The 25,232-nt window shown below is 36.6% G+C and overlaps 1 protein-coding gene across 4 annotated transcripts in view; it reads left to right on the forward strand.

The window, feature by feature from the left end:
* Positions 1 to 25,232, forward strand: part of ACBD6 (acyl-CoA binding domain containing 6) — a 233,060-nt gene that overhangs the window by 40,923 nt on the left and 166,905 nt on the right. For all 4 annotated transcript variants that reach the window (XM_069065439.1, XM_069065440.1, XM_069065441.1 and 1 more), the window contains exon 4: positions 19,095 to 19,177. In XM_069065439.1, coding sequence (XP_068921540.1) covers positions 19,095 to 19,177 — 83 coding nt within the window. The remainder of the gene's footprint in view (positions 1 to 19,094; positions 19,178 to 25,232) is intronic.

Consider the following 25,232-nt stretch of genomic DNA (forward strand, 5'->3'; position numbering starts at 1 on the left):
TTTCTTAATGTGTCAAAAAATAATGTTTGTGTTGTCTGTTTCACATGATTGTTTGGAAGATCAAATAAAATGTATATAAAGTGCTTTATATCTATGAAATATCATTTATATGTAAGTTATAGGTTTTTCAATTATTCTTTGAAAATGTTTCCATTGCTGAATCATATTTTTTCCCTATAGCAACTATTTTGATCCAGAGTAATAGTGAATTAAAATTGTTTAGTTTGGGGATTAATATAATTCTTCATAGTATAAAAGAGGTTCTTGAAGGTGGCTTTATAGAGATGATTATAAAGCAGTAATCCATTTTATGTATATGTCTTTACATTTGTCTTTCTTGGAAGACATTTGCTTGTGTCTTTTTTGGGGTAAGAAATTTGTATATCATGGATTCCAAGGGTTTTTTGGCGTGGGGGATTTTTTGAATACTACTCTAATTTTTCTTAGAACAAGATCTATAGCTTTTTAAAGAGAATTTTTGACAATTATTTTGAAATATTAGGGGTTAATATTTAGATTTATAATGATGAGCACTCGTGAACTTCATAGAACTGGAAAATATAAATAGAAAATACTCAAAATTGAAAATTATTTGTTACTGCTTCATGCTTCATCAACCAATTTATCACTTTTGTTGTGTCCTCACATAAAACGCTTTCCCTAGACCACCTACACTCAGGGTAGAGCTGGGTAGTGACTCAACTAGTACTTATCCTCAATAGTAAAAGAAAAGAGGGCACCAATTATAGTGCACCCAATTAAGGGTATTCCAATCTCCAGCCTTGCATGTAATTGCTGCTGTCAGATATAATTATTGTCTCTCTAAGTTCCCTTCCCCAAGGGGCAACCAAGCCATGACACAGACATGAAAGGAGAAGAGAATTTCTTAAACTTTTTGTGAGTTTAACTTAATCTTCACAATTTGAATATTCCAAACTGTACAATTATTTTGTTTCCTTTTAGAGAACTGAACTGAAACCTCACTTAGATGTTGTAGAGGTACGTTGGGGGAAACAAAATTCAGTTTTGTCGATGATATTCTTAAGTACTTTTCTCTTTCAAAAACAGTACTGTATGGCTTTTAGTTCAGCAAGCATAATTCTAGGCAGGAATTTGCTTTTTAGTAAATAGTTAAAACTTTACATCATCTACAAGCTATTAAACAGGACAGGTTCTTGCTAATAACCTTTGATTTGGGATCCAGCGTTATCATTATAGTCATCCACTTTACAGTGTGTAAGTGAGAAGGTTGTGGATGAAGGAGATAGTTTTGTCTATGGGGCTCCTAGATGTAGTAAAGCAGTACTTCATCTGTTAAAATCAGAGGTCAAAGTGTCCATATAAGTGAAATTTCCAGATAACTAAGACTTTTAAGTAACCAAACTTTTACCTTTTAATCATTTTGGATGGAAATATTTTATAAATGGGTTATATATAATCCTTTCTCTCTTATCTTAAATGATAGTACACTATATATAATTGAACTTGAAAAAAATAACCTTTGGGCATTATTTTGACCAAAACAAAATGGTATAAAGGAATTATTAGTACTAGATTTGAATCAGAAATCAGAAAACCAGGATTTGAATTCTGACTCTTGCTCTTGCTTCCTCTAAGGCCTAAATGAAGTTACATAACTTCTCTGGGCCTCAGATTTCTTATCTGTAAATTGAGTGAGTTTGACCAAATCAAGCTCTTTTTAGATGAACTCATATTCTTTTCCAGTTTCAAATCCTATGATCAAGTCACTCATTATTATACTGTGCTGACCTCAGGGCTTATTGAGATGTGTAAGATTGTTTGGTTCTATATTAAATGGCCCCAGACTGACACGTCTTGTAAATTCTTGTGCTTCCTTTTATGTGTTTTTTTCTTTTTCTTTTGTTTTCCTGTCAAGCTAAGCTTGTTAGAATCATTTAAGGTGTCCCAGAAGTCTTAGTGCATTTTTAAGCAATTAAAGCTTAATGATATAAATTACTAATATTGTTATAATAGTAATATTATAAACATAGTATATATAATAATTATTATAAACAACATATTAACATTACTATTGTAAATAAATTAATGTTAATGTATAAAATTACAATAAAAGAGGTTCTGACTCAGGTCCTGAGTTTCTTAAGACTAAAATATATGCATTTTATGTTATTTTATTTTTTGGAGGGCAATTGGGGTTAAGAGACTTGCCCAAGGTCACAGGGCTAGTTTTTTTGTGTGGGTGTTAAGTGTCTGAGGCCGGAACCGAACTCTGGTTCTCCTGACTCCAGGGCCGGTGCTTTACTCACAGTGCCACCTAGCCGCCCCAGATATATGCATTTTAGATCTCTTTGACTGCTCAAAGGTTATTTTTTTTCTTTCTTTTTTTTTTTTTTTGCTAGTGTCTTTCCAGGCTGTGTTATAGGTAATTAAGTTTGCTATGTAAGTAAGATGCTGCTTATAGTTTAAAGTTTCTTCTTCCCTTAACAATTTTCTATTCTCTTTGGAATGCTGTGTACAGAATTAGATAACTTCTAAACTTGAATATTAGTTTCTTCAGACTCTGAGGCCTTTTAAAGCCCCCCCCCTTTTTTTTTTAATTAAGCAATTGGGGTTAAGTAACTTGCTCAAGGTTACACGGCCAGTTATTTTGTGTGGGTGCCAAGTATCTGAGGCCAGAACCGATCCTGGGTCTCCTGAGGCCGGGACTGGCACTCTTACTCACTGCGCCACCTGGCCTCCCCACTGGGTTTTTTTTTTTAATTGAATGTTTTTTGTGTGTTTTCATCAGTTTGGCGTTTATTTTGGTGACTCTACCAAAATTGAATTCCAAGTGATTTTAATTGCTTGCTGCATTTTTTTTTTCTGTTTGTAAATGCTACCTTTTATGTATATATTTGGGAATGTTTACAGGAAGACTATGTGTATGTATATATACATTTACATATTTGTGTATGTGTAATTCCTCATTAAGAAAGGAGGCTTAAATTAAGGAAATTTTCATTCATTTGCCCAAAAGACCTTTATTATTATTATTTTTATTTTTTGTCTTTATTAATTTGTTTGTTTACTTTTAGTTTACAAGATTCAGTTCCACAATTCCTTGAGTTTCTCCTCCTCCCTCCCCTCCAGCTCCTCCCTCCTTGCCCTCCATGGCAGCATACAATCAAGTATAGAAGACCTTTATTATTTAAAGAAACCTGGTCATTGTGTATAATCTTTTATATGTGTTTTTATGGCCTTCTATGCTAATATTTAAAAAAAAATGTTTGTGTTGATATTCATTAGGGATATTTGGCTAAAGTTGTGTGCCCAATTCATAGTTTTGATGAATTAATGTTCACTCAGTGCTCTCGAATCATCCCTTTATTTTAAAAGTGCAAGACTATGAAGTGGTACACAGAGCACTGAGTCTGGTGTCAGGAAGACTTGAGTTCAGATTTCGCCTCAGATACTCACTAGCTTTGTGACTCTGGACAAGTCACTTAATCTCTGCCTGCATCAGTTTCCTCTATTGTAATATGGAGATAATACTAGCAACTGCTTCCAAGGGTTATTAATAAGGATTAAACGAGATATTATTTGTAAAGGTTTAGCACAGTGCTTAGCACGAAGGCATTTATTAAATACTTTTTTACTTCCTTTCCACCTTCCCTCTTCTTTCATAATCTACCCTCCAAAATTAATTTCTTTTATTTATGGCTATTCCTTCCCTGAATATACTGAACTGAAATTATCCTTCCTCTTGATCTCCACTTCCCCCTTCTCTGTTCCTAGTTGATTCCTTGTTGAGTTGAATATAGCCATACTCTGCCACAGAGATCTGCTATACATAATTTTGTACATATAGGTCCTTTTCCCTTATTTTTTTTTATTATTATTTCTTTTGGATACAGACCTAGTAGTTGTATTGCTGTGTCAGTGGTTTTTCACTCATGTCTGACTCTTAATGTGATGGGATAGTATGCTACCCCTACCAACTTTTACTGTCTATTTTTAAAAGTGATGTTTTTTTTAAAAAAAAAAAAAAAACCATAAATTCAACATGGTAGTTTTAAAGCTGCCCTTTCTGCCCATCTGTGGTGGCTTCTCTCCCTAAACCTTCTTCTTTCTTCCCTGTATTACTTTAAGTTCTTCAATGACTTTTCTTTCCCTTCCTTTTTTAAACATCATCATCAAACCTCCACCTGTCAGATTTTGCTGCCAATTTTTTTAAACCCTCTCTTTTGAAAAATAAGCATAATCATCTTCAAAACAAATCTACACATTAACCATTTGAGTCTGTGTGTCAACTGTTCATTTTGCACCTGGAATTCACCATCACCTCTCTGTCAGGAGGTTGGTAGCATTGCTTCACTGGTGCTTTGGAATGGTGGTTAGTCATTGCATTGGTAAGAGTTCTTTTAAGGTTTTCAAGGTTGTTTTTGTTCTCTATTATGGTCATTGAATAAAATTGTCTTGGTTTTGTTTATTTCATTTTGCATCGGTCTTTCCATGTTTCAATGAATTCATCCTTTTTTTTTTTTTGGTGTGTAATCAGATATCATTACATTTGTATATCTCAATTTGTTTTGCAGTTCCCAATTAATGGATACCACATTCTTTTCTATTGCTTATGTGAAAATTAAAAAAAAATTCTTCTATTGATACATTTGTCCCTTACGAGTGCTTTCCGTATGTCTTAGTGATACTACTAAGTCAGATGGTATATACAGTATAGTGACTTTTTGTGTATAGTTCCAGATTGCTTTCTGGAATGTCTAAACCAGTTCATCACTTCTCTAGCAGTGTATTAATATGTGCATCCTTTCTCATCTCCTCCAACAGTTGCTATTTTCCTTTTCATTTTTTCTTTGTCATATCTGCCAATCTTTAAAGGTTTCAGGAAAAACATGAGTTATTTGTTTACATTTCTCTTATTATTAGTAATTTAGGGCATTTTAAAAAGATGATAAATCACAGTTTTCCTTTTTTTTTTTTTTCCAGAATTTCTTGTTCTCTTCCTTTGACCATTTAGCTTTGAGGGGAATGATTCTTGTTCTTAGCCATTTGAATCCATTACCCGTATATTTTTGGATATTTGACCTTTATTAGACAAACTTACTGCTAAGATTTTCCCATCCCCATCCCATTCCCTACCCCCCAGTTAACTTATTTCCCATCTAATTTTACCAGCTTTGATTTTGTTTGTATAAAGCTTTTCAATTATTTAAAATTATCAGTTTTATCTTCTGTGGCCTCTTTGGTCAATAGTTCTTTCCTTACCTCCTGATGTAAACAAGTATTTGCTTCCTTGCATCTCCTATTTGTTTATGTTGTGACCTTTTAGTCTGTTATATATCCACTTAGAGTTTATTTTGATACATGTTATGAGAGGTTGGTCTAAAACTTCTTTCTGGTTTTCCCAACATTTTCTGTCAACTAATGAGTCATTACCCCTGTTGTTTGACTCTATAGGTTTACCAAATATTATGTTACCATTTTACTTCTGCTATGTTATTATTCATTTACTTCTGCATCTTGTATACCTAATTTATTCTGTTGATTTTTTTTCTGTTTTTTTAAAATAATATCAAATAGTTTTGATGATTGCTACTTTGTAACATATTGAGATCTATACCTGCTACTCTTCTGTCTTTTAAAAATTATTCCTTTGAGATTTCTTACCTTTTGTTCCTCCAGGTGAATTTCATTATTATTTCAAATAATTTTTAAAAATAACCCATTGGTATTTTGCTGTCATTGAATCTGTAAATTGATTTAGTTAGCAATGTCATTTTTGTTACATTAGAACAGTACAAACTTTAGCAAATAATATCTTTCCATTTGTTTATGTTTTCCTTTATTTTTCTAAAAAAAGTTTTTGTAATCTTATTCATGTAATCCCTATGTATGCATTGATAGGTGGACTCTTAGATATTTTTTACATTCTTTAGTTCTTTTGAGTGTTTTTTTTTTCTGTCTCTTTTTACTGAATTTGACTGCTGATAGCCAGAAGGACAGATGATTTTGTGGATTTATTTTATATCTTCCCACTTTATTGAAGCTCTTAGCTGTTTCAGTTAATTTTTAAATTGAATCTCCAGAATTCTTTTAATTAAATAGTTGTATCACCTAAAAAATTACATACATACATGCATGCATATATATGCATATATATTTGCCTGTACTTATTCACTTAATTTCTTTATCTTGTCTTGTAATAACTAGCATTTTTAGGATTGTAAAATTATGGTTATGACAGTAGAAAGCCTCTTTATGCCTAAACTTACTGGAAATCTTTCAGTATTTATTCTGTTTACCGTATTAAAGAATGGTACATTTATGCCAATATCTTTTTAGATTTTCTAATATAAATTAATATATTTTTATATAATTGTGATTATTAATTCTTAAAAAGTGATTATTATCATTTTCTTAATATTATACCTACTTTGAATTCCATATATAAATCCAGCAGTCATGATGTAAAACCTCTATAAATGTTGTAGCCTTTCTGTTAACATTTTATTTTATATTTTTGCATTGATACTGGTCTATAGTATAATTTTTCTTCTTTATCTTTTTCTAGTTTAGTTATAACCCTTCTTATAGAAGCAGTTTGGTATAGCACCTTTTTTCTTGCCTTCTTTCTCTATTTTTGCAGACAGTTTATCAGAGTTAATTGTTATTTGAAAGTTTGATAAAATTAAATTGCAAATGATTCATTTTTGTTTGATGTTTTGTTTTCTTTTGGCATTTTACTGGCTATTCAATTTGTTTCTAAAGAAATTTAAGTTGAACTAAATTATTTCTTATTCCATTAATCTGTCTCTTTTGTATTTTTTGTAAATTTTCACCCATTTCATTTAAGCTCTAATTTTTGTTGATATTGATTGGAGAAAATCGTTTCTAACATTTTATTTTATTTCTTCTTCTGTTGGGAATTGCCATTTAAAATTTTTGATCATGATAAATTGGTTTCCTCATTCTTGAAATAAAATTTCGTAATGGTTTCTATTCTTTTTAAATCAGGTACTATCATATACTTAGAGAATCCTAGAGAATCAAGTAAAAAACTGCTTGAGACAATAAATAAATTTGGCAAAGTTGCAGGATACAAAATAAACCCATATAAATCCTTGGCATTCCTGTATATTTCTAATGAAATTCAGCAGCAAGAGATAGAAAGAGAAACCCCATTTAAAGTTACTGTAGACATTATAAAATATTTGGGGATCTACCTGCCAAAAAAAACCCAGGACCTATATGACCACAACTACAAAACACTTTTTATACAAATAAAGTCATATCTAACTAATTGGAAAGACATCAATTGCTTGTGGCTGGGTCGAGCTAATATAATAAAAATGACAATTTTACCTAAATTAAATTATATATTTAGTGCTATACCAATCAATTTACCAAAAAACTACTTTATAGAGCTAGAAAAAATAGTAACAAAATTCATTTGGAAGAACAAAAGGTCCAGAATATCAAGGGAATTAATGAAAAGAAATGCTAGGGATAATGGACTAAACCCAAAGACCCCAGCTTTTGGGATAAGAACTTACTATTTGACAAAAACTGCTGGGAAAACTGGAATATAGTATGGCAGAAACTGGGCATAGACCACTATCTAACACCATATACCAAAATCAAGTCTGAATGGGTGCGTGATCTAGGTATAAAGGCTGATACTGTAAGCAATCTGAGAAAGCAAGGAATTGTTTACCTCTCAGATTTGTAGAGAGGGGAAGACTTTATGACCAAACAAGAATTAGAGAGCATTATAAAATGCAAAATAGATAATTTTGATTACATTAAATTGAAAAGTTTCTGTATAAACAAAGCCAATGTAAGCAGGATAAGGAGGGAAGTGGAAAATTGGGAAAGAATTTTTACAACCTATGTCTCTAATAAAGGACTCATTTCTAAAATACACAGAATTGAGTCAAATCTGTAAGAATACAAGTCATTCTCCAATTGATAAATGGTCAAAGAATATGAACAGGCAGTTTTCAGAGGAAGAAATTAAAGATATCTATAAGCATATAAAAATGCTCTAAATCACTATTTAATAGAAAAATGCAAATCAAAACACCTCTGAGGTACCACATCTTACCAGTCAAATTGACTCAGATGACAAAACAGGAAAATGATAAATGCTGAAGAGGATGTGGACAAATTGGAACACTAATGCATTGCTGGTGGAGTTGTGAACTGATCCAACCATTCTGGAGAGCAATCTGGAATTATGCCGAAAGGGCTATAAATAATTTCATACCCTTTGACCCAGCAATACCACTTTTAGGGTTGTATCCCAAAGAGATCATAGAAGTAGGAGGAAGAACCTTATGTACAAAAATATTTATAGCAGCTCCTTTGGTAGTGGCAAAGAATTGGAAATTAAGGGGGTGCCCATCAATTGGGGAATGGCTAAACAAGTTGTGGTATATGCATGTAATGAAATACTATTGTGCTATAAGAAAAGAGGAGCAGATGGTCTTCTACCTGGAGAGGCGTATATGAACTGATGCTGAGTGAGAAGAGTAGAGACAGGAGAAATTTGTGTGTGACAACCAACTTTGATAGATTGGACTCTTCTCAGCAATTCAGGGTTATAAGTCAACCCCAAAAGTCTCATGATGGGAGAGAGATGTCTACATCCAGAGAAAGAACTGAGTTTGAATCCAGATTGAAGCAAACTACCTGCTCTTTTTCTTTCTCCTGTTTGGTTTTATTTCCTCTTTCCCATTGTTCATCCAATCTGATACAATCCCTCTTTATAACCTGACTAATGTCCAGTGTAAATGTATTTGCAGATATTATACTTGGTTGTATGCCGCCATGGGGGGAGGGAGAGAAAATTTGAAACTCAAGGAATTGTGAAACTGAATCTTGTAAACTAATAGTAAACATATTAATAAAAATCTTCCCCAAAAAATCAGCTACTACATATATTTTATCAATTTAGTGATTTAAAATTATTTTATTTTCAAAATTTCTAATTTTTGTTTAGTTGGGCTTTTTTATTTGTTGTTTTCTAATTTCTTATTTGTATAGCCAATTCATTGACCTATTCTTTGCCTTTTGTGTTGAAAATATGTAGAGATAGTAATTTTCCCATACCAAGTACTTTGGCTACATGCCAAACGCTGCCAATAATGATATCTTGCTTCATTGTAATTTTTTAAAATAAAATTATCTATTGTTTATATGATTTATTCTTTGAACAACAAAATTCTTGAGAATTAATTTAATATCCAAGTTTACATCTTTTCTTCATATATCCCTTATTAAATAATAGTTTCTGTGTTATGGACAATAAAGATTCTGTCTAACGTTTATGCTTTCTTGTTTTTGAGTTTTTATGCCCCAGCACATTATTAGTTTTTGTAAATGTGCTATGTTTTCAGGCAATTATTTGTCAGATCCTCTCATTTTCAACCTTTGTAATATCTCTCATACATACCCCCTCCTTTCCTCTGACTTGGCTACCACTCTACTACAAGCCTTCATCTTCTCACACCTGGACTATTGCATTAGCTTTCTAGTGTGTCTTCCTGCTTCAGGTTTCTCCCCACTCCAATGCATCCTCCATTCAGCTGTCAAATTGATTCTCTAGGATCAATACAAAATTTTCTGACTTTAAAAGTTTTTTACATGGGGGAGGAGTCAAGATGGAGGTGTAGAAACAGGACCTCCACGCAACTCTGGCTCTCACCAACTCCAATCCATGTAAAAGGGGACTCTGAACAAACTTTGGAGCTACAGAACCCACAAAATGACACAGAGAAGCTAACCTCCCACTGAGGACAGCTCGGCAGGCCGGCAAGAATCTGCCAGCACAGTGCTCTGGGAGCTGACCTCAGATCCATGCCGAAGGTTTAGCCTCAGGGCAGCCTGACCAGCCGCCAGTTGGAGGGACTCCAGATCACCAGCAGCTGTGGCAGTCCATAATTACCAACACAGATGCTAAGGACAAAGTGAGAGGTCAGTGCAGTGTGGACTTTGGGACACAGTAGTTAGTTGGGAGTGCGGCTTTTGCCGCCAGGGCAAGAAACCGCTGAGGGCTTTGGCACAGTGCCACCACATGGCAGCTTCAGCTCCTGGCCTGCAGACTGCAGGGGGACCAAGCGACCAGTCTGAGGGGTAATCACTCTTGCTTTAACCTGCTTGGATCTGGATTGCGGTCTAGGGTGGAGGTGCTGGGTTGTGTGACCAGCTTGCCAGAGCGTGTGGAGGCTTCAGAGAGGGCAGCCAACTAATACCTCCGGGAGCTGAGAAAACCCCAGCGTTTGGTATGAAGCTCTCCAGTCTGGTAGCAGAGTCCTACTGTGGCAAAAAGCCAAAAAGTCAAGTAATTGAGTGGCAACGTGACCAGGCAAAGGAAGCAAAGCAAACAGAAGAATCCAAAAATACACTCCTGTTTTGGGAACAAAAAGGATCAAAGCATAGAGTAGGAGGAAGACAGTGAAGTCAGAACTCCTACACCAAAAGCTTCAAAGGAAAATATGAGCTGGTTACAGGCCATAGAGGACCTTAAGAAGCAGATAAGAGAAGTGGAGGAAAAATTGGGAAGAGAAATGAGAACAATGCAAGAAAATTACAAAATGAGAGTCAACAGCCTGACTGAGGAAAATAACACCTTAAAAAATAGACTAACTCAAATGGCAAAAGAGCCTCAAAAAGGCAATGAGGAGAAGAATTCCTTAAAAATCTGCCAGATGGAAAAAGAATCTCAAAAGCTCACTGAGGAGAATCATTCCTTCAGAATTAGATTGGAGCAAATGGAAGTTAATGACTTTATGAGAAATCAAGATGCTGTTAAACAGATCCAAACAAATGAAAGAATAGAAGGCAATGTGAAATATCTCATGGGAAAAACCACTAACCTGGAAAATAGAACCAGGAGAGATAATTTAAAAATTATTGGACTACCTGAAAGCCATAATCAAAGAAAGAACCTAGAAATCATACTCCAAGAAATTCTCAAGGAAAACTGCCCTGATGTTTTAGGACCAAAGGGTAAAATAGAGGTTGAAAGAATCCACCGATCACCTCCCGAAAAAAGATCCCAGAAAGAAAAAGCCTAGGAATATTATACCCAGGTTCCAAAATTCCCATATCAAGGAGAGAATATTACAAGCAGCCAGGAAAAAACAATTTGAATATTGTGGAAACACAATCAGGATAACTCAGGACCTGGCAGCTTCTACACTGAGGGATCAAAGGGCTTGGGATATGATATTCTGGAGGGCAAAGGAGTTGGGATTAAAACCAAGAATCACCTACCCAGCAAAACGGAGTATCATGTTTCAGGGGAAAATATGGTTATTTAGTGGAAAAGAAGACTTTCAAACATTCTTGATGAAAAAACCATAATTGAATAGAAAATCTGACATTCAGATACAAGAAGTAAGAGAAGCATGAGAAGGTAAACAGGGAAAAGAAATCATAAGGAACTTATCAAAGTTGAACTATTAACATTCTTACATGGAAAAGCAGTAATTGTAACTTATGAAACTTTTCTCAGTATGAAAATAGTTGAAGGGAATAGAAATGTATATATACAGCAGGGTATACGGGCATTATGAATACATATGTGAATGTGTGTATATATGTTTACAGGTATACATAGATAGAGGGCACAGGACCAATTGAATAGGAAGGGATGATACTTAAAAGGCGAAATTAAGAGGTAAGAGAGGAATATAATGAGAGGAGATGGGAAGAGACAGAATGGGATAAACTATCTCATAAAGAAGAGGCAAGGGGAAATGGTTACAATGGAGGGGTAGAATAGGAAGGCAAAAGGGCATTTGGGTCAACCTTATTCTCATTGAATTTGGCTCAGGGAGGGAATGAAATACACAATAAATAGGGTATCTCACCCCACTGGAGAGTAGGGGGGAAGGGGATGAGAGGGGGGATGATGGAAGGGAGGGCAGGCTGGGGGGGGGAGGGGAGTTGGAAGCACCCACTTTTGAAAAGCGGTGGGATCAAAGTAGAGAATAGAACAAGTGGCAGGTGGGATAGGAGGGAGGGAAATATAGTCAGTCTTTTACAATATATCCACTGTGTTAATGTTTTGCATTAGCTACACATGTACAACTTATACTGAACTGCTTATCTTCCCAGTGAGGGTGGGTGACAAGGGAGGAATGAAATGAATCTGGAATTCAAAGTTGTAAAATCAAATACTCAAATATATATAATTAATACTGTTTTACATGTAATTGGGAAATAAGATATACAGGCACTGGGGCATAGAGATATACCATGCCCTACTGGAAAAGTCAAAGGGGGTATGGGAGAAGATATGGGAGAGAGTAGATTGGAGGAGGGGATATCCTGTGGGACTGCTATTTTGGGGCAGTGGGTAGGAGAAAAATGGGGAGAAAATTTGTAACTCAAAATCTGGTGGAAATGAATTATGTAAATCAGAAGTTAATAAAGCATTTGAAAAATGGAAAAAAAAAGTTTTTTTTTATAACCTAGCCCCTTCCTACTTTTCCAGTGTTCTAATATGTTACTGACTTCCACATTCTCTGTGATAAAGTGCCCCACTGAGCATTTTATTATATGACCCCTCAGACCTCTGGGATGCTTTTCCTCCTCACGTCTGTGTCCTAGCTTTCCTGGCTTCCTTCAAGTCTCAGCTAAAATACCATCTTCTGCAGGAAGCCTTTCCCTCCTTAATAGTCTTTGTGCTGAACTTCTGACACTTCCCTCAAGTTTTCTTATCTGTGTTTTGTTTGTACTTATTTACTTGCATTTTGTCATTCCCGTGAGCTTCTGTAAAAGTATTATTTTTGCCTCTCTTTGTATCCCTAATGCTTAGCACAGTGCCTGATGTGTAGTAAATAGACTCTTAAAAATGCTAGAAGACTGCTTTTCTGTTTGTCTTTCTCTTATTTAAATGCTCTTCTTGTATTTATTGAATGATCAAAATTTCTGCTTTTAGTGCTTCCTAATAATACAGTGTTTCTAAAGATGGTTAACATTGAAGTACACATTTCTTCCCCTCAAATTTCCATAGTTTTCCACATATCCTTTTTCAGTTAAGCACACTTTCAGATTTCTAGACATTTCTAATTTTTTAAAAATAATTTTAAATAAAAATATTTTAGAAATAATTTCATTCAATCAGTTATTTTTTTATCACATTTTATTGATTGCATCATGAAAAACATGATGTTAAGCAGTAATACAATAGGGGCTGAATACTACAGAGTATATTAGAGTAGGAATCATTGATGTTTATATAAATTAACAATATTTGAAAAGAAAGACATTATATTTTACTTTTTCTTCAAGACAAGCTGCTCAGTAATAGGAACTTCACAGGATATATATGGTTTTTAGATGTCATAAATCAATTTCAGTGATGTTTTAGTGGTTTATTCCAGTTTTTAAAGTTTTTATCCTTGAGATGTGATTTTTTTTATAGAGGCAAGAAAAAATGGAAACTTAAGGAATGGAAACAAATTTAACTTGTGACTTGATGGTCCCAAAGATATGTTTTAATGCACTTTTATTGTGAGAAAGGTACTTATTAATTTAATTTCAGAAGAAACAACGTATGAACCACTTAGTTTAAGACTTATGGTTCAGTAGATGGGATCATAGGATTTAGAGCTGGAGGAAATATTAGAGATCACCTACTATCATCTTTTCATATAATACCTGAGGCAACTTTGAAGCCCAGAAATGAAAAATAGCTTATTTGTCACCATCTAAAAATTTTTAGCCCAAATCTGTACTTCTGGAACAACTTATATTCAAATTTGCTTCATTTTATTTGCTAAGAATTTATATACTTGGGGATAGAAATCAACATGAAGGTTTAACTTTGAGTTTTTTTATTTGCTTAAGTCCCTCCTTGCATATGGAAATTCTTTGGGAAAGAAATTTGTGTTTTTTTTTTTCTATCGTAAAAGAGATTCCACAATGTTGTTAAGTTTTACTTTACTGAATGCAATGGATTCTACATCAGTTACATGCCAATTTAGAATCTTATATCCTGACTGCAAAAGCAACAGAAAAATGGTTAAATAGATTCTAAGTAGGGGAAAATGGAATTGACCCCCTTGGACTTCACAAGAGACATTCATTTGATATGAAGACTGGGGTCTAAGGGCAACAGAGACAGGATAAAAGCAGTCAAAGTTAGCCTGAAAAGCATGAAGTTGATAGATAGGGAAAGAGAATAGTCTGTTTTTGCATTCTCATATGGCATTGAATCTCATGACAGAATTTTAGGTGTCTCTTCTGCCCAAGATACAATGTTTTCCAGGACAGCAATGTTTAGACTCTAAACTGAGTGCTCTAAAATAATATGTTATTTTATAGTGATTTAAGGTTTGCAAAACACTGTACATTTGATTGAAACAACAACCCTGTGAAGGTGGTGCTTTAATCCACATTTTACAAATGAGGAGACCAAGTTTGAGAGAGGTGAATTGATTTGCCCATGGTCACACAGCTAGTAAATGTTTGAGATAAGATTTGAATTCAGGTCTTACTGATTCGAAATCCAGCAATGTTATTCCCTATATGACCTGGCTGTCCTACCTAATTAGATTTTTTTTCTTTAAGAAACTTTATAGAGGGCCAGCCTGCTGGAGGGACTTCAGATCACCAGCAGCTGTGGCTGTTTCCAGAATTATCAGCACATAGATGCTAAGGACAAAGTGAGAGGTCAGGGCAGTGTGGACTTTAGGATCTAGTAGTTCGGGAGTACCGTTGGCCTTTGCCTCCGGGGTGAGAAGCAGATGAGGCGCAGCTACCACCACATGGCTGCTTCTGCTCCTGGCCTGCAGATTGTAGGGGGACCAAGCAACCAGTCTGAGGCGTAATTGTTCTTGCTTTAACCTGCTTGGATCTGGATTGCTATCTAGGGTGGAGGTCCTGGGGTGTGTGACCAGCTCACCAGAGTGCGTGGAGGCTTCAGAGAGGGCACCAAACTAATACCTTCGGCAGCTGAGAAAACCCCAGAATTTGGGATAAAGCTCCCCTGTTTGGTAGCAGAATCCTACTGTGGCAAAAAACTTCAAAAGTCAAGTAATTGAGTGGCAACATGAGCAGGCAAAGGAAGCAAAGCAAACATAGCAATCCAACTTTACACTCCTATTTTGGGGACAAAAAGGATCAAAGCATGGAACAGGAGGAAGACAGTGAAGTCAGAACTCCTGCACGAAAAGCTTCTAAAAAAAATACAAGTTGCTTACAGGCCATAGAGGAGCTTAAGAAGGATTTTGAAAACCAAATAAGAGAAGTGGAGGAAAAATTGGGAAGAGAAATGAGAATGATGCAAGAAAATTATGAAATGAGAGTTAACAACCTGACTGCAGAAAATAATATCATAAAAAATAGACTAGCTCAGATGGCAAAAGAGGTTCAGAAAGCCAACGAGAATAAGAATGCCTTAAAAAGCCAAATGTGTGGGGCAGCCAGGTAGCACGTGAGTAAGAGCACCGGCCCCAGAGTCAGGATGACCTGGAATCGAATCCAGGCTCAGATACTTGCCACCACACCCAGAAAAAACTGTAACCTTTTGCAAGTTACTTAACCCCAATTGCTTAAAAAAAAAAAGTTGAATTTGTCAGATGGAAAAAGAATCTCAAAAGCTCACTGAAGAGAATCATTCCTTCAGAATTAAATTGGAGAAAATGGAAGCTAGTGATTTAATGAGAGCTAGTGACTTTATGAGAAATCAAGATACTATTAAACAGATCCAAACAAATGAAAAAATAGAAGGTAATGTGCATTATCTCATTGGGAAAACCACTGACCTGGGAAAATAGATCCAGGAGAGAGAATTTAAAAATTATTGGACTACCTGAAAGGCATGATCAAAAAAATAACCTAGAAATCATCCTTCAAGAAATTCTCAAGGAAAATTGCCCTGATGTTTGACCTTTGACCTCCAGAATATCATATTCCAAGCCCTTTGATCCCTCAGTGTAGAAGCTGCCAGGTCCTGAGTTATCCTGATTGTGTTTCCACAATATTTAAATTGTTTCTTCCTGGCTGCTTGTAATATTTTCTCCTTGATCTGGGAACTCTGGAACCTGGCTATGATATTCCTAGAAGTTTTCTTTTTGGGATCTTTTTCAGGACGTGACCAGTGGATTCTTTCAACCTCTATTTTGCCCTCTGGTTCTAAAACATCAGGGCATTTTCCTTGAGAATATATTGAAGGATGATTTGGAGGTTCTGTTTTTCATCATGGCTTTCAGGTAGTCCAATAATTTTTAAATTATCTCTCCAGGTTCTATTTTCAAGTTCAGTAGTTTTTCCAATGAGATACTTCATATTGCCTTCTATTTTTTCATTTGTTTGGATCTGTTTAATAGTATCTTGATTTCTCATAAAGTCACTAGCTCTCATAAAATCACTAGCTTCCATTTGTTCCAATCTAATTCTGAAGGAATGATTCTCTTCAGTGAGCTTCTGAGATTCTTTTTCCATCTGGCAAATTCGGGTTTTTAAGGCATTCTTCTTCTCATTGGTTTTTTGAGCCTCTTTTGCCATCTGAGTTAGTGTATTTTTTAAGATGTTATTTTCTTCAATCAGGTTGTTGACTCTCATTTCATAATTTTCTTGCATCATTCTCATTTCTCTTCTCAATTTTTCTTCCACTTTTCTTACTTGGTTTTCAAAATTCTTCTTAAGCTCCTCTATGGCCTGTAAGCAGCTTATTCTTTTCTTGGAAGCTTTTCGTATAGGAGTTCTGATTTCACTGTCTTCCTCCTGTTCCGTGCTTTGATCCTTTCTGTCCCCAAAATAGGTGTGTAAAGTTGGATTGCTCTTTTTGGTTTGCTTCCTTTGCTTGTTCATGTTGCCACTCAATTACTTGACTTTTGAGACTTTTGCCACAGTAGGATTCTGCTACCAGACAGGGGACCTTTATCCCAAATACTGGGGTTTTCTCGGCTGCCGAAGGTATTAGTTTGGTGCCCTCTCTGAAGCCTGAACACGTTCTGGCAGACTGTTAATACATCCCAGGAACTTCACCCTACACCGCAATCCAGATCCAAGCAGGTTAAAGCAAGAGTGATTACCCCTCAGACTGGTTGCTTGGTTCCCCTACAATCTGCAGGCTTTGAGCTCTGAAGCAAGCAGCCACTTGGCGGCTTCTATCATCCCAGGGGCAAAGGCCAGATGGCACTCCTGAATTCTCAGGTCCCAAAGCCCACACTGCCCTGATCTCTCACTTTGTCCGTAGCATCTATGTGTTGATAATTCTGGAAACCGCTACAGCTGCTGGTGATCTGAGGTTCCTCCAGCCGGTGACTGGTTGTGGATGCCCTGAGGCTAAAAGCTCTTGTTTGTGCTCAGCTGGGCTCAGCTCTAGGGCTCCTAGAGCGCTGTGCTGGCCCCTTCCTGCCGGCCTGCTGGGCTGTCCTCAGCGGGAGGTTAGCTTCTCTCTGTCATTTTATGGGTTCTCTAGTTCCAAAGTTTGTTTAGAGTTATTTTTTACATTAATTGGAGGAGGTGGAAGCAGGACTTGCACGGAGGTCCTGTTACTACTCCGCCATCTTGACTCCACCCCATCCAGTTTTCAGTTTTGCAGACTTATTCGGTTTACTTCATTAACTGAAGTTGGACAATATATTAGAAATTACTCTGGTCTTGTTGCTTGATGAAAAACAATGAAATGACGTTATGATTCTCTTTAGTATACATTGTCTTGGAGATAGGAGAAGTCATTTCAGGAAAAATCTAGTTGTGCTTTTATCTTCAGTGTATCTATTTCACTTTAACTTTAATAATGTATTTCCTTTTTCCTAGTTTAACATAAAAATAACTTAGAAGGAACTTTCCTTTTTTGGGAGAGGATGACTAAAAATTTTAACCTCGGTAAAGTGCCATGTAATTGGAATATATTTTGATTAATTTTTTTTTCTATTTTGACAATTATTTTTTAGTCTGCAGGCAGTTACTTTCCATTTCAGAGCTCCTTCCTTCATTCCTTCTTTTGCTGTCCCCATCTCACCCACTGAGAATTCAGAGACTTTTCATGGGCCAGGCCCACATCCTGAACAGCATGGGGCCTTTGACCTCTTCCATTTTCAACCTGGACTGATGGAACCCTTCCAAGGCAACTTGGGAGGTTGTGGAAACTCACCATTTTAATGTTGAACTTAGGATTGATACCCTCAGAGCTCCTGAGCTCAGAATAACCACCACCCAGAGCTATTTTCTAGAACTAGAACTTTCTGAAATACCAAGACCTTGTCTTTCTGGGATTTAGTGACACCTAAGTTGGCATCACTGATCTTATATGTTGCACATATATTCTTGTACTTACAGTATCTTGTTTAAAAGACCAGTCAATTAACTTACTTTATGTTGAAGAGCAGCAAACTTTGCTTTGTGAAACCTTTACTGCATAGATATTCATGAAAATCTGCTTCCCTTTTCTTTTGGAATTTTGAAGTGACTTTCTTTTCATACTCTTTAAAGGTTTCAGAATGATTACACTTAGAATTTTTACACTATTGCTACTGTTACTACCTAACATTTATATACCGTTTTCTATGTGCCAGGCACTATGCTGAGTGCTTTATAATTATCTCATGTGATCCTCACAACAACATTGAGAGGTACTATTATTGTCCCCATTTTACAATTTAGGATCCTGAGGAAGGCAGAGGTTAAGTGAGTTGCTCAGTACAACACACAGTTAATAAGTATCTGAGCCAGAATTTGAACTTAGTTCTTCTGATTCCAGGCCCAGTGCTCTATCTACTCTCCCACCTATCTACCTAGTTAAAAGGTTTTTAAAAATTATTCTTGTGATAAACCAGATGTTTCAACTAATGCACTCATGTTTAATGATAATACTTCAGATTCCTTTACTGGGCTTTATTTTGCAGTTAAATACTCTGTGCTTATAGGTCAGAAATATGTAAGTAGCTCCTGGAAGAAATTACTGTATTTGCCCTTGAATCACAAATGAGAGAGAGAACTTTCTGAAATTACCATTAAAATTCTTGTAGCTGCTAGAGTTTGTGAAAGACAAAGTATTTTTATCTCAATTTGCAGCAAAATGATTTTCTGGAATACCCTTAAATCATGTAACCCATGTAAATACCATGTCCCCACTTTTTCTTTTCTTTCAGATGGCAGAGAAAAAAGGAAAAGAAGTAAATGCTGGGTTTGGTGGACCAGTTGTTAGTTCTTTGTATCAAGAAGAAACTATCAGGTAAATTTTTCCTTTGGGTTACATTTATCTCCAGTGAAGTTACATATGTATATATCTATTTGTATACATGTTTGTATAGATATTTATAGCTACGTAGACATATAGATGCATATATCTATGTTTATATAAATAAAATTTGTGAAGCATTTTCTCCTTATAGTGACTAATTTGGTGATACCTCTAACAGGTTATGTGGACAGGGCAAGGTTTTCTGTCTCAAATAACAAAACTTGAAACTAGATTTTTTAAAAAATTAATACTTATTTTCTCTTCTCTATACCTTTGTTTCTTAAAGGATTTACTTTTCTTACTTCATTAACTAGGTACTTGAATCCATTTTCTCTAGGATGAAATAGAATTAATCTTGCATTAGTGAATAAAGCTGTATGATCTGCCTCTTTTAAATGTAAGCTATCCTGAAATTCAGGTTATTTGAGAAATACCATTAATGCTCTGGCTTTTTAAACAAAAAATGAAGGTAAGGAAAGTGGTTGAGACATCATTTCTAGTTGCTTTACTTAGCACGGTGCCTGGCACTTAGTAAATGCTTCTCTCTCTCTCTCTCTCTCTTTTTTTTTTTTATAAGCAATCGGGGCTAAGTAACTTGCTCAAGGTTACACGGCCAGTTATTTCTGGGTGTGGTGCTGAGTATCTGAGCCCGGATTTGATCCAGGTCATCCCGACACTGGAGCCGTTGCTCTTACTCGCTGAGCCACCTGGCCGCCCCTAAGCAATTGGGGTTAAGTAACTTGCTCAAGGTTACACGGCCAGGTGTTTCTGGGTGGGTGCTAAGTGTCTGAGCCCGGGAATCGATCTCCAGGTCTTCTCAACACTGGAGCCGGTGCTCTTACTTGCTGTGCTACCTGGCCGCCCCAGTAAATGCTTCTTAATTTGACTACTACCTACCTTTGATTTGATTTGTGACAAAATCTAAAAAATTTAAAAATTGGTTTCACATAAATTTCGAATAATTTCATATAGCTTATTAGGGTAGTTAAGTGGTACAATGAATAGAACACTGACCCTGGATTTAGGAGAGGACATGAGTTCAAATCTGTCCTCAGACACTTAACACTTACTAGCTGTGTGACATTGGGCAGGTCACTTAACCCCAATTATCTTGGGGTTAACCTCCCTCCAAAAAAAATTTACATAGATTAAAATTCCATTTTATGTATTTTGGGTACAGATTTGCCAGAAAAAAAAATTCATTAAATTAAATGTGGGGCTGAGATCTCAATGGTCACTGCCCACTTTCTCTGACTCTGAACTTTTACTTTGTTTTCTCAAAAAAAGGTTGGTTAGGTTTTTGATAAAGGGAAAAAGGGATTTTGTGCAGGACATTGTTTCAGAATTGTTAATTAAAGAAAGACTCTCATAAATCTTTCTGACTCAGAGGGGAATGTGTAGCCTAAAAAGAGGCGTGTACCTTCTGCAGGATCCAAGGGAGTTAGATGAAAACTAAGAACTAGACTACCTCTTAGGAATGGCCCTGGGTACTCCTAGCTCTTATTCTCAGAATTTATCAATCAATCAATCATTTCTGAAACACATCTTTAAGTATTTATCTAATTTACTCTTTTAACACTAGGTGCTGGAGGGATAAAAATAACAATATGGCTTAGTAAGAAGAATGTGAGATTTTGAATAAAACAGGGATATTTATTTTTTATAAATATAATAAATAATATATTTAATATGAAAATATAAATATATTTATATTTTTATAAGCAGCTTATATAATAAAGAGAGTATTAGATTTGCAGTTTGAGAATATGGATTGTGACTGTGAGCAGGCCCTCAATTGGAGGGTGAACAAGTGATCTCTCAGGTCCCTTCCTGATCAGACGTAGAGGTCATCTAACCCAGAGGCCTCATTTTGCATATGATGAAACCAAGGCATAGAGTAGCGAAGATGCAGTTCTAGATTGAGTCATGTACTCACTCCCATCTTCCAGCCTGGGGTGAGCCAGAGTGCTGGGCTTGGAATCTGAAGACCTACCTTGTACCTGTCTCCCCTCTGCCCCTTCCTCCCTGTGTGACCTCAAGTAGATCAGCCAACTGTTCTGGACTTTTGCTTCCTTATTCATAAAGTAAGGAAGTTGAACTAGGGCCCTTCCCACCTTTGAATCTCTGTTGGATCCCAACAATTTAACTACAAGCTTAGAGATAACTTACTTCTCTGAACCTCTTTCACCTTTAAAAAAGGGCTAATAATACCCATTTTAAGAATGGGGTAATAATAAAAGTAACCTACCTGACAAGATTGTTGGGAAGAAATTGCTTTGTAAACTATGAAGCACTTTATAAGTGTTAACTGTTATCAGTATGGCAGTCTAATGAAACATTTACACAAATAACTTATCATACAAACAAAACAGGATAGCAGCTAGAGAAAAGTTAGAAAGTGCTATGAGAGAACATGTTTGGGTGGTGAAAGAAAGGTAGGGGTCACTAAAAGCTTTATGAAAGAGGTGGCATTTGAATTGGCCTTGGATGATGGGTAATATTTCAGTGGACAAAGATGAGAAATGCATTCTGGGCGTAAGATGCGGTAAGAGTAGATAAAGAGAAAAGGGAAGGATGAGTTCAGAAGTAGTACATTTTAACAATAACATGGGGTTTTTGAAGGAGAGAATTAGGGGATGAGACTGGATATGCCTTATGTTCCAGGCACTGTGGTAAGTACATTTTTACAAATACTATCTCATTTGATCTTTACAACAACCTACGAGGTAGGGGCTATTATTATCCCCTTTTTACAGTTGAGGAAATTGAGGCAGAGGTTAAGTCACTTGCCCAGAATCACATAGCTAATAAGTGTCTGAGCTTGGGATTTGAACTCAGGTCTTTCCAACTATGTCTATTGCTTTATCCACAGTGGCATCAGCTGCCTCTAAGAAAGCTGCCTGATAAGAAAAGGGTCAATTCTAATAGTTATATATTTGCTCCTATTTCAGGTTAACTATCTTCTGCACATTAGGAAAGAATGTATGAAAGTGTTTGTTGTTGTTCAATTGTATCTGACTTCATGACCTTGTGTGGGGTTTTCTTGGCAAAGATACTTGAGTGCTTTGTCATTTTCTTCTCCAGTGGATTCAGGCCAGCAGTGGGTAAATGAGTTGCCCAGGGTTGCACAGCTAGTGAGTTCTGTGGCAAGATTTGAATTCAGGTCTTCCTGACTCCAGGCCCAGAGCTCTGTCCACTGAGCCACCTAGCTTTCTCCATGAAGGGTTAGAAGGGTCTTTTCTTTCATTTGTGTTTAGGTAACAGGCATTCCTTTACACAGGGTCTTAGCAGAGGGTAGAATCCATCACAATAATTCTTGCCATCAAGGTGTGTTGTGAGGAAGAGTAATGGTTATAAAGAGCTCTGAGACCCGTGACAAAAGATAGTATTGGTTTGCTAGAGACATCTCCACCCCAAATGTTAGCATGGACTATTTGTGCCAAACCTGGAATAGAGCCTTCTGAGCTTGTACTGACCCAGTCAGCCACAATCAGACACACTATACTTTGACCCCAACATAGTGATGTCATTTTGGTCATCTTTGAGAATGAAGAACAACAACCAAAACTAATACATTTAAATATTTTCTAAATTTTATTTATTCTTCCAAAAAGTTAGTTAGAATTTATCTCCTTGGGATTTAGAAAATGTTGTTAGATCATTAATTTTTATTTGATATTCTTAATTACTAGCACATGTAGTATATTTTTCTGCCTTGAGCAATTCTACCATTTGTAGATAGCTATAACTAGGATAAGGTAACCAGAGCTGTGCTTCAAGATTTTGACATAGGGGGCGGAGCCAAGATGGCGGAGTAGAAGCACGACCTTCCCCAAACCATGTAAAAAGAGGACTCTAAACAAACTTTGGAGCTGCAGAACCCACAAAACAACACAGAGAAGCTAACTTCCCGCTGAGGACAGCCCAGCAGTCCAGCAGGAATCCAGCACAGCACTCTGGGAGCTGAGCCCAGTCCCACACCGAGGCTTTAGCCCCAGGGCAGGCCTGACCAGCCGCTGGCCAGAGGGACTCCAGATGAGCAGCAGCGGTGGCAGTTTCCAACACATAGATGCGAAGGACAAAGTGTGAGGCCAGTGCAGTCTGGACTTTGGGACCAGTAAGTGAGAGTGCATGGCTTTTACCCCCGGGGCGAGAAGCCGCTGAGACGCCAGCACAGCCAGCCAGTGCCATGAGGCAGCTTCAGCTCCTGGCCTGAAGAGTGTAGGGGGACCAAGCAGCAGTCTGAGGAGTAATTGCTCTTGCTTTAACCTGCTTGGATCTGGATTGCAGTCTAGGGTGGAGGTCCTGGGGTGTGTGTCCAGCTTGCTAGAGCGTGTGGAGACCTCAGAGAGGGCACCCATCTAATACATCCGGCAGCTGAGAAAACCCCAGCATTTGGGACGAAAGCTCCCCTGTCTGGTGGCTGAGTCCTACTGTGGCAAAAAACCCAAAAGTCAAGTAATTGAGTGGCAAAATGAGCAGGTAAGGAAACAAAGCAGACAGAAGATTCCAACATTACACTCCTATTTTGGGGACAAAAAGGAGCAAAGCATGGAACAGGAGGAAAACAGTGAAGTCAGAACTCCTGCATCAAAAGCTTCAAAGGAAAATACAAGCTGGTTACAGGCCATAGAGGACCTTAAGAAGCAGTTAAGAGAAGTGGAGGAAAAATTGGGAAGAGAAATGAGAACAATCCAAGAAAATTATGAAATGAGAGTCAACAGCCCGACTGAGGAAAATAATACCTTTAAAAACAGACTGACTCAAATGGCAAAGGAGGCTCAAAAAGGCACTGAGGAGAAGAATGCCTTAAAAAGCCAAGTTTTCCAGATGGAAAAAGAATCTCAAAAGCTCAATGAGGAAAATCATTTCTTCAGAATTAGATTGGAGCAAATGGAAGCTATTGACTTTATGAGAAATCAAGATGCTGTTAAACAGATCCAAACAAATGAAAGAATAGAAGGCAATGTGAAATATCTCATGGGAAAAACCACTGACCTGGAAAATAGATCCAGGAGAGATAATTTTAAAATTATTGGACTACCTGAAAGCCATGACCAAAGTAAGAACCTAGAAATCATCCTCCAGGAAATTCTCAAAGAAAACTGCCCTGATATTTTAGTACCAGAAGGCAAAATAGAGGTTGAAAGAATCCACTGATCACCTCCTTAAAAAGATCCCCAAAAGAAAACTCCTAGGAATATTATAGCCAGGTTCTGGAATTCCCAGATCAAGGAGAGAATATTACAAGCAACCAGGAAGAAACAATATGAATATTGTGGAAACACAATCAGGATGACCCAGGATCTGGCAGCTTCTACACTGAGGATTTGAAGGGCTTGGAATATGATATTCCGGAGGTCAAAGGAGCTGGGATTAAAACCAAGAGTCGCCTACCCAGCAAAACTGAATATCATGTTTCAGGCGAAAATATGGTCATTCAGTGGAATAGAGGACTTTCAAGCATTCTTGCTGAAAAAACCAGAGTTGAATAGAAAATTTGACATTCAGATACAAGAAGCAAGAGAAGCATGAGAAGGCAAACAGGGAAAAGAAATCATAAGGAACTTATCAAAGTTGAACTATTAACATTCCTACATGGAAAAACAATAATTGTAATTTATGAAACTTTTCTCAGTAGTTGAAGGGATTAGAAATATATATATATATGTATATATATATGAGGGTATATGGGCATATGAATACATATGTGAATGTGTGTATATATGTTTACAGGTATACATAGATAGAGGGCACAGGACCAATTTAACAGGAAGGGATGATACTTAAAAGGTGAAATTAAGAGGTGAGAGGAATATAATGAGAGGAGATGGGGAGATTTAGATTGGGGTAAACTATGTCATATAGCAGAGGCAAGGGAAAATGGTTACAATGGAGGGGAAGAATAGGAAGGCAAAAGGGAATGGGTCAACCTTATTCCCATTGAATCTGGCTTGAGGAGGGAGTGAAATACACACTAAATAGGGTATCTCACCCTCCAGGAGAATGGGGGGGAGGGGATGAGAGGGGGGATGATGGAAGGGAG

The sequence above is a fragment of the Petaurus breviceps genome, unplaced genomic scaffold (assembly GCF_028583685.1).
Source record: "Petaurus breviceps papuanus isolate PSGF00001 unplaced genomic scaffold, PetGlider_PUasm1.0 90692, whole genome shotgun sequence".
In the NCBI taxonomy this organism is placed as follows: domain Eukaryota; kingdom Metazoa; phylum Chordata; class Mammalia; order Diprotodontia; family Petauridae; genus Petaurus; species Petaurus breviceps.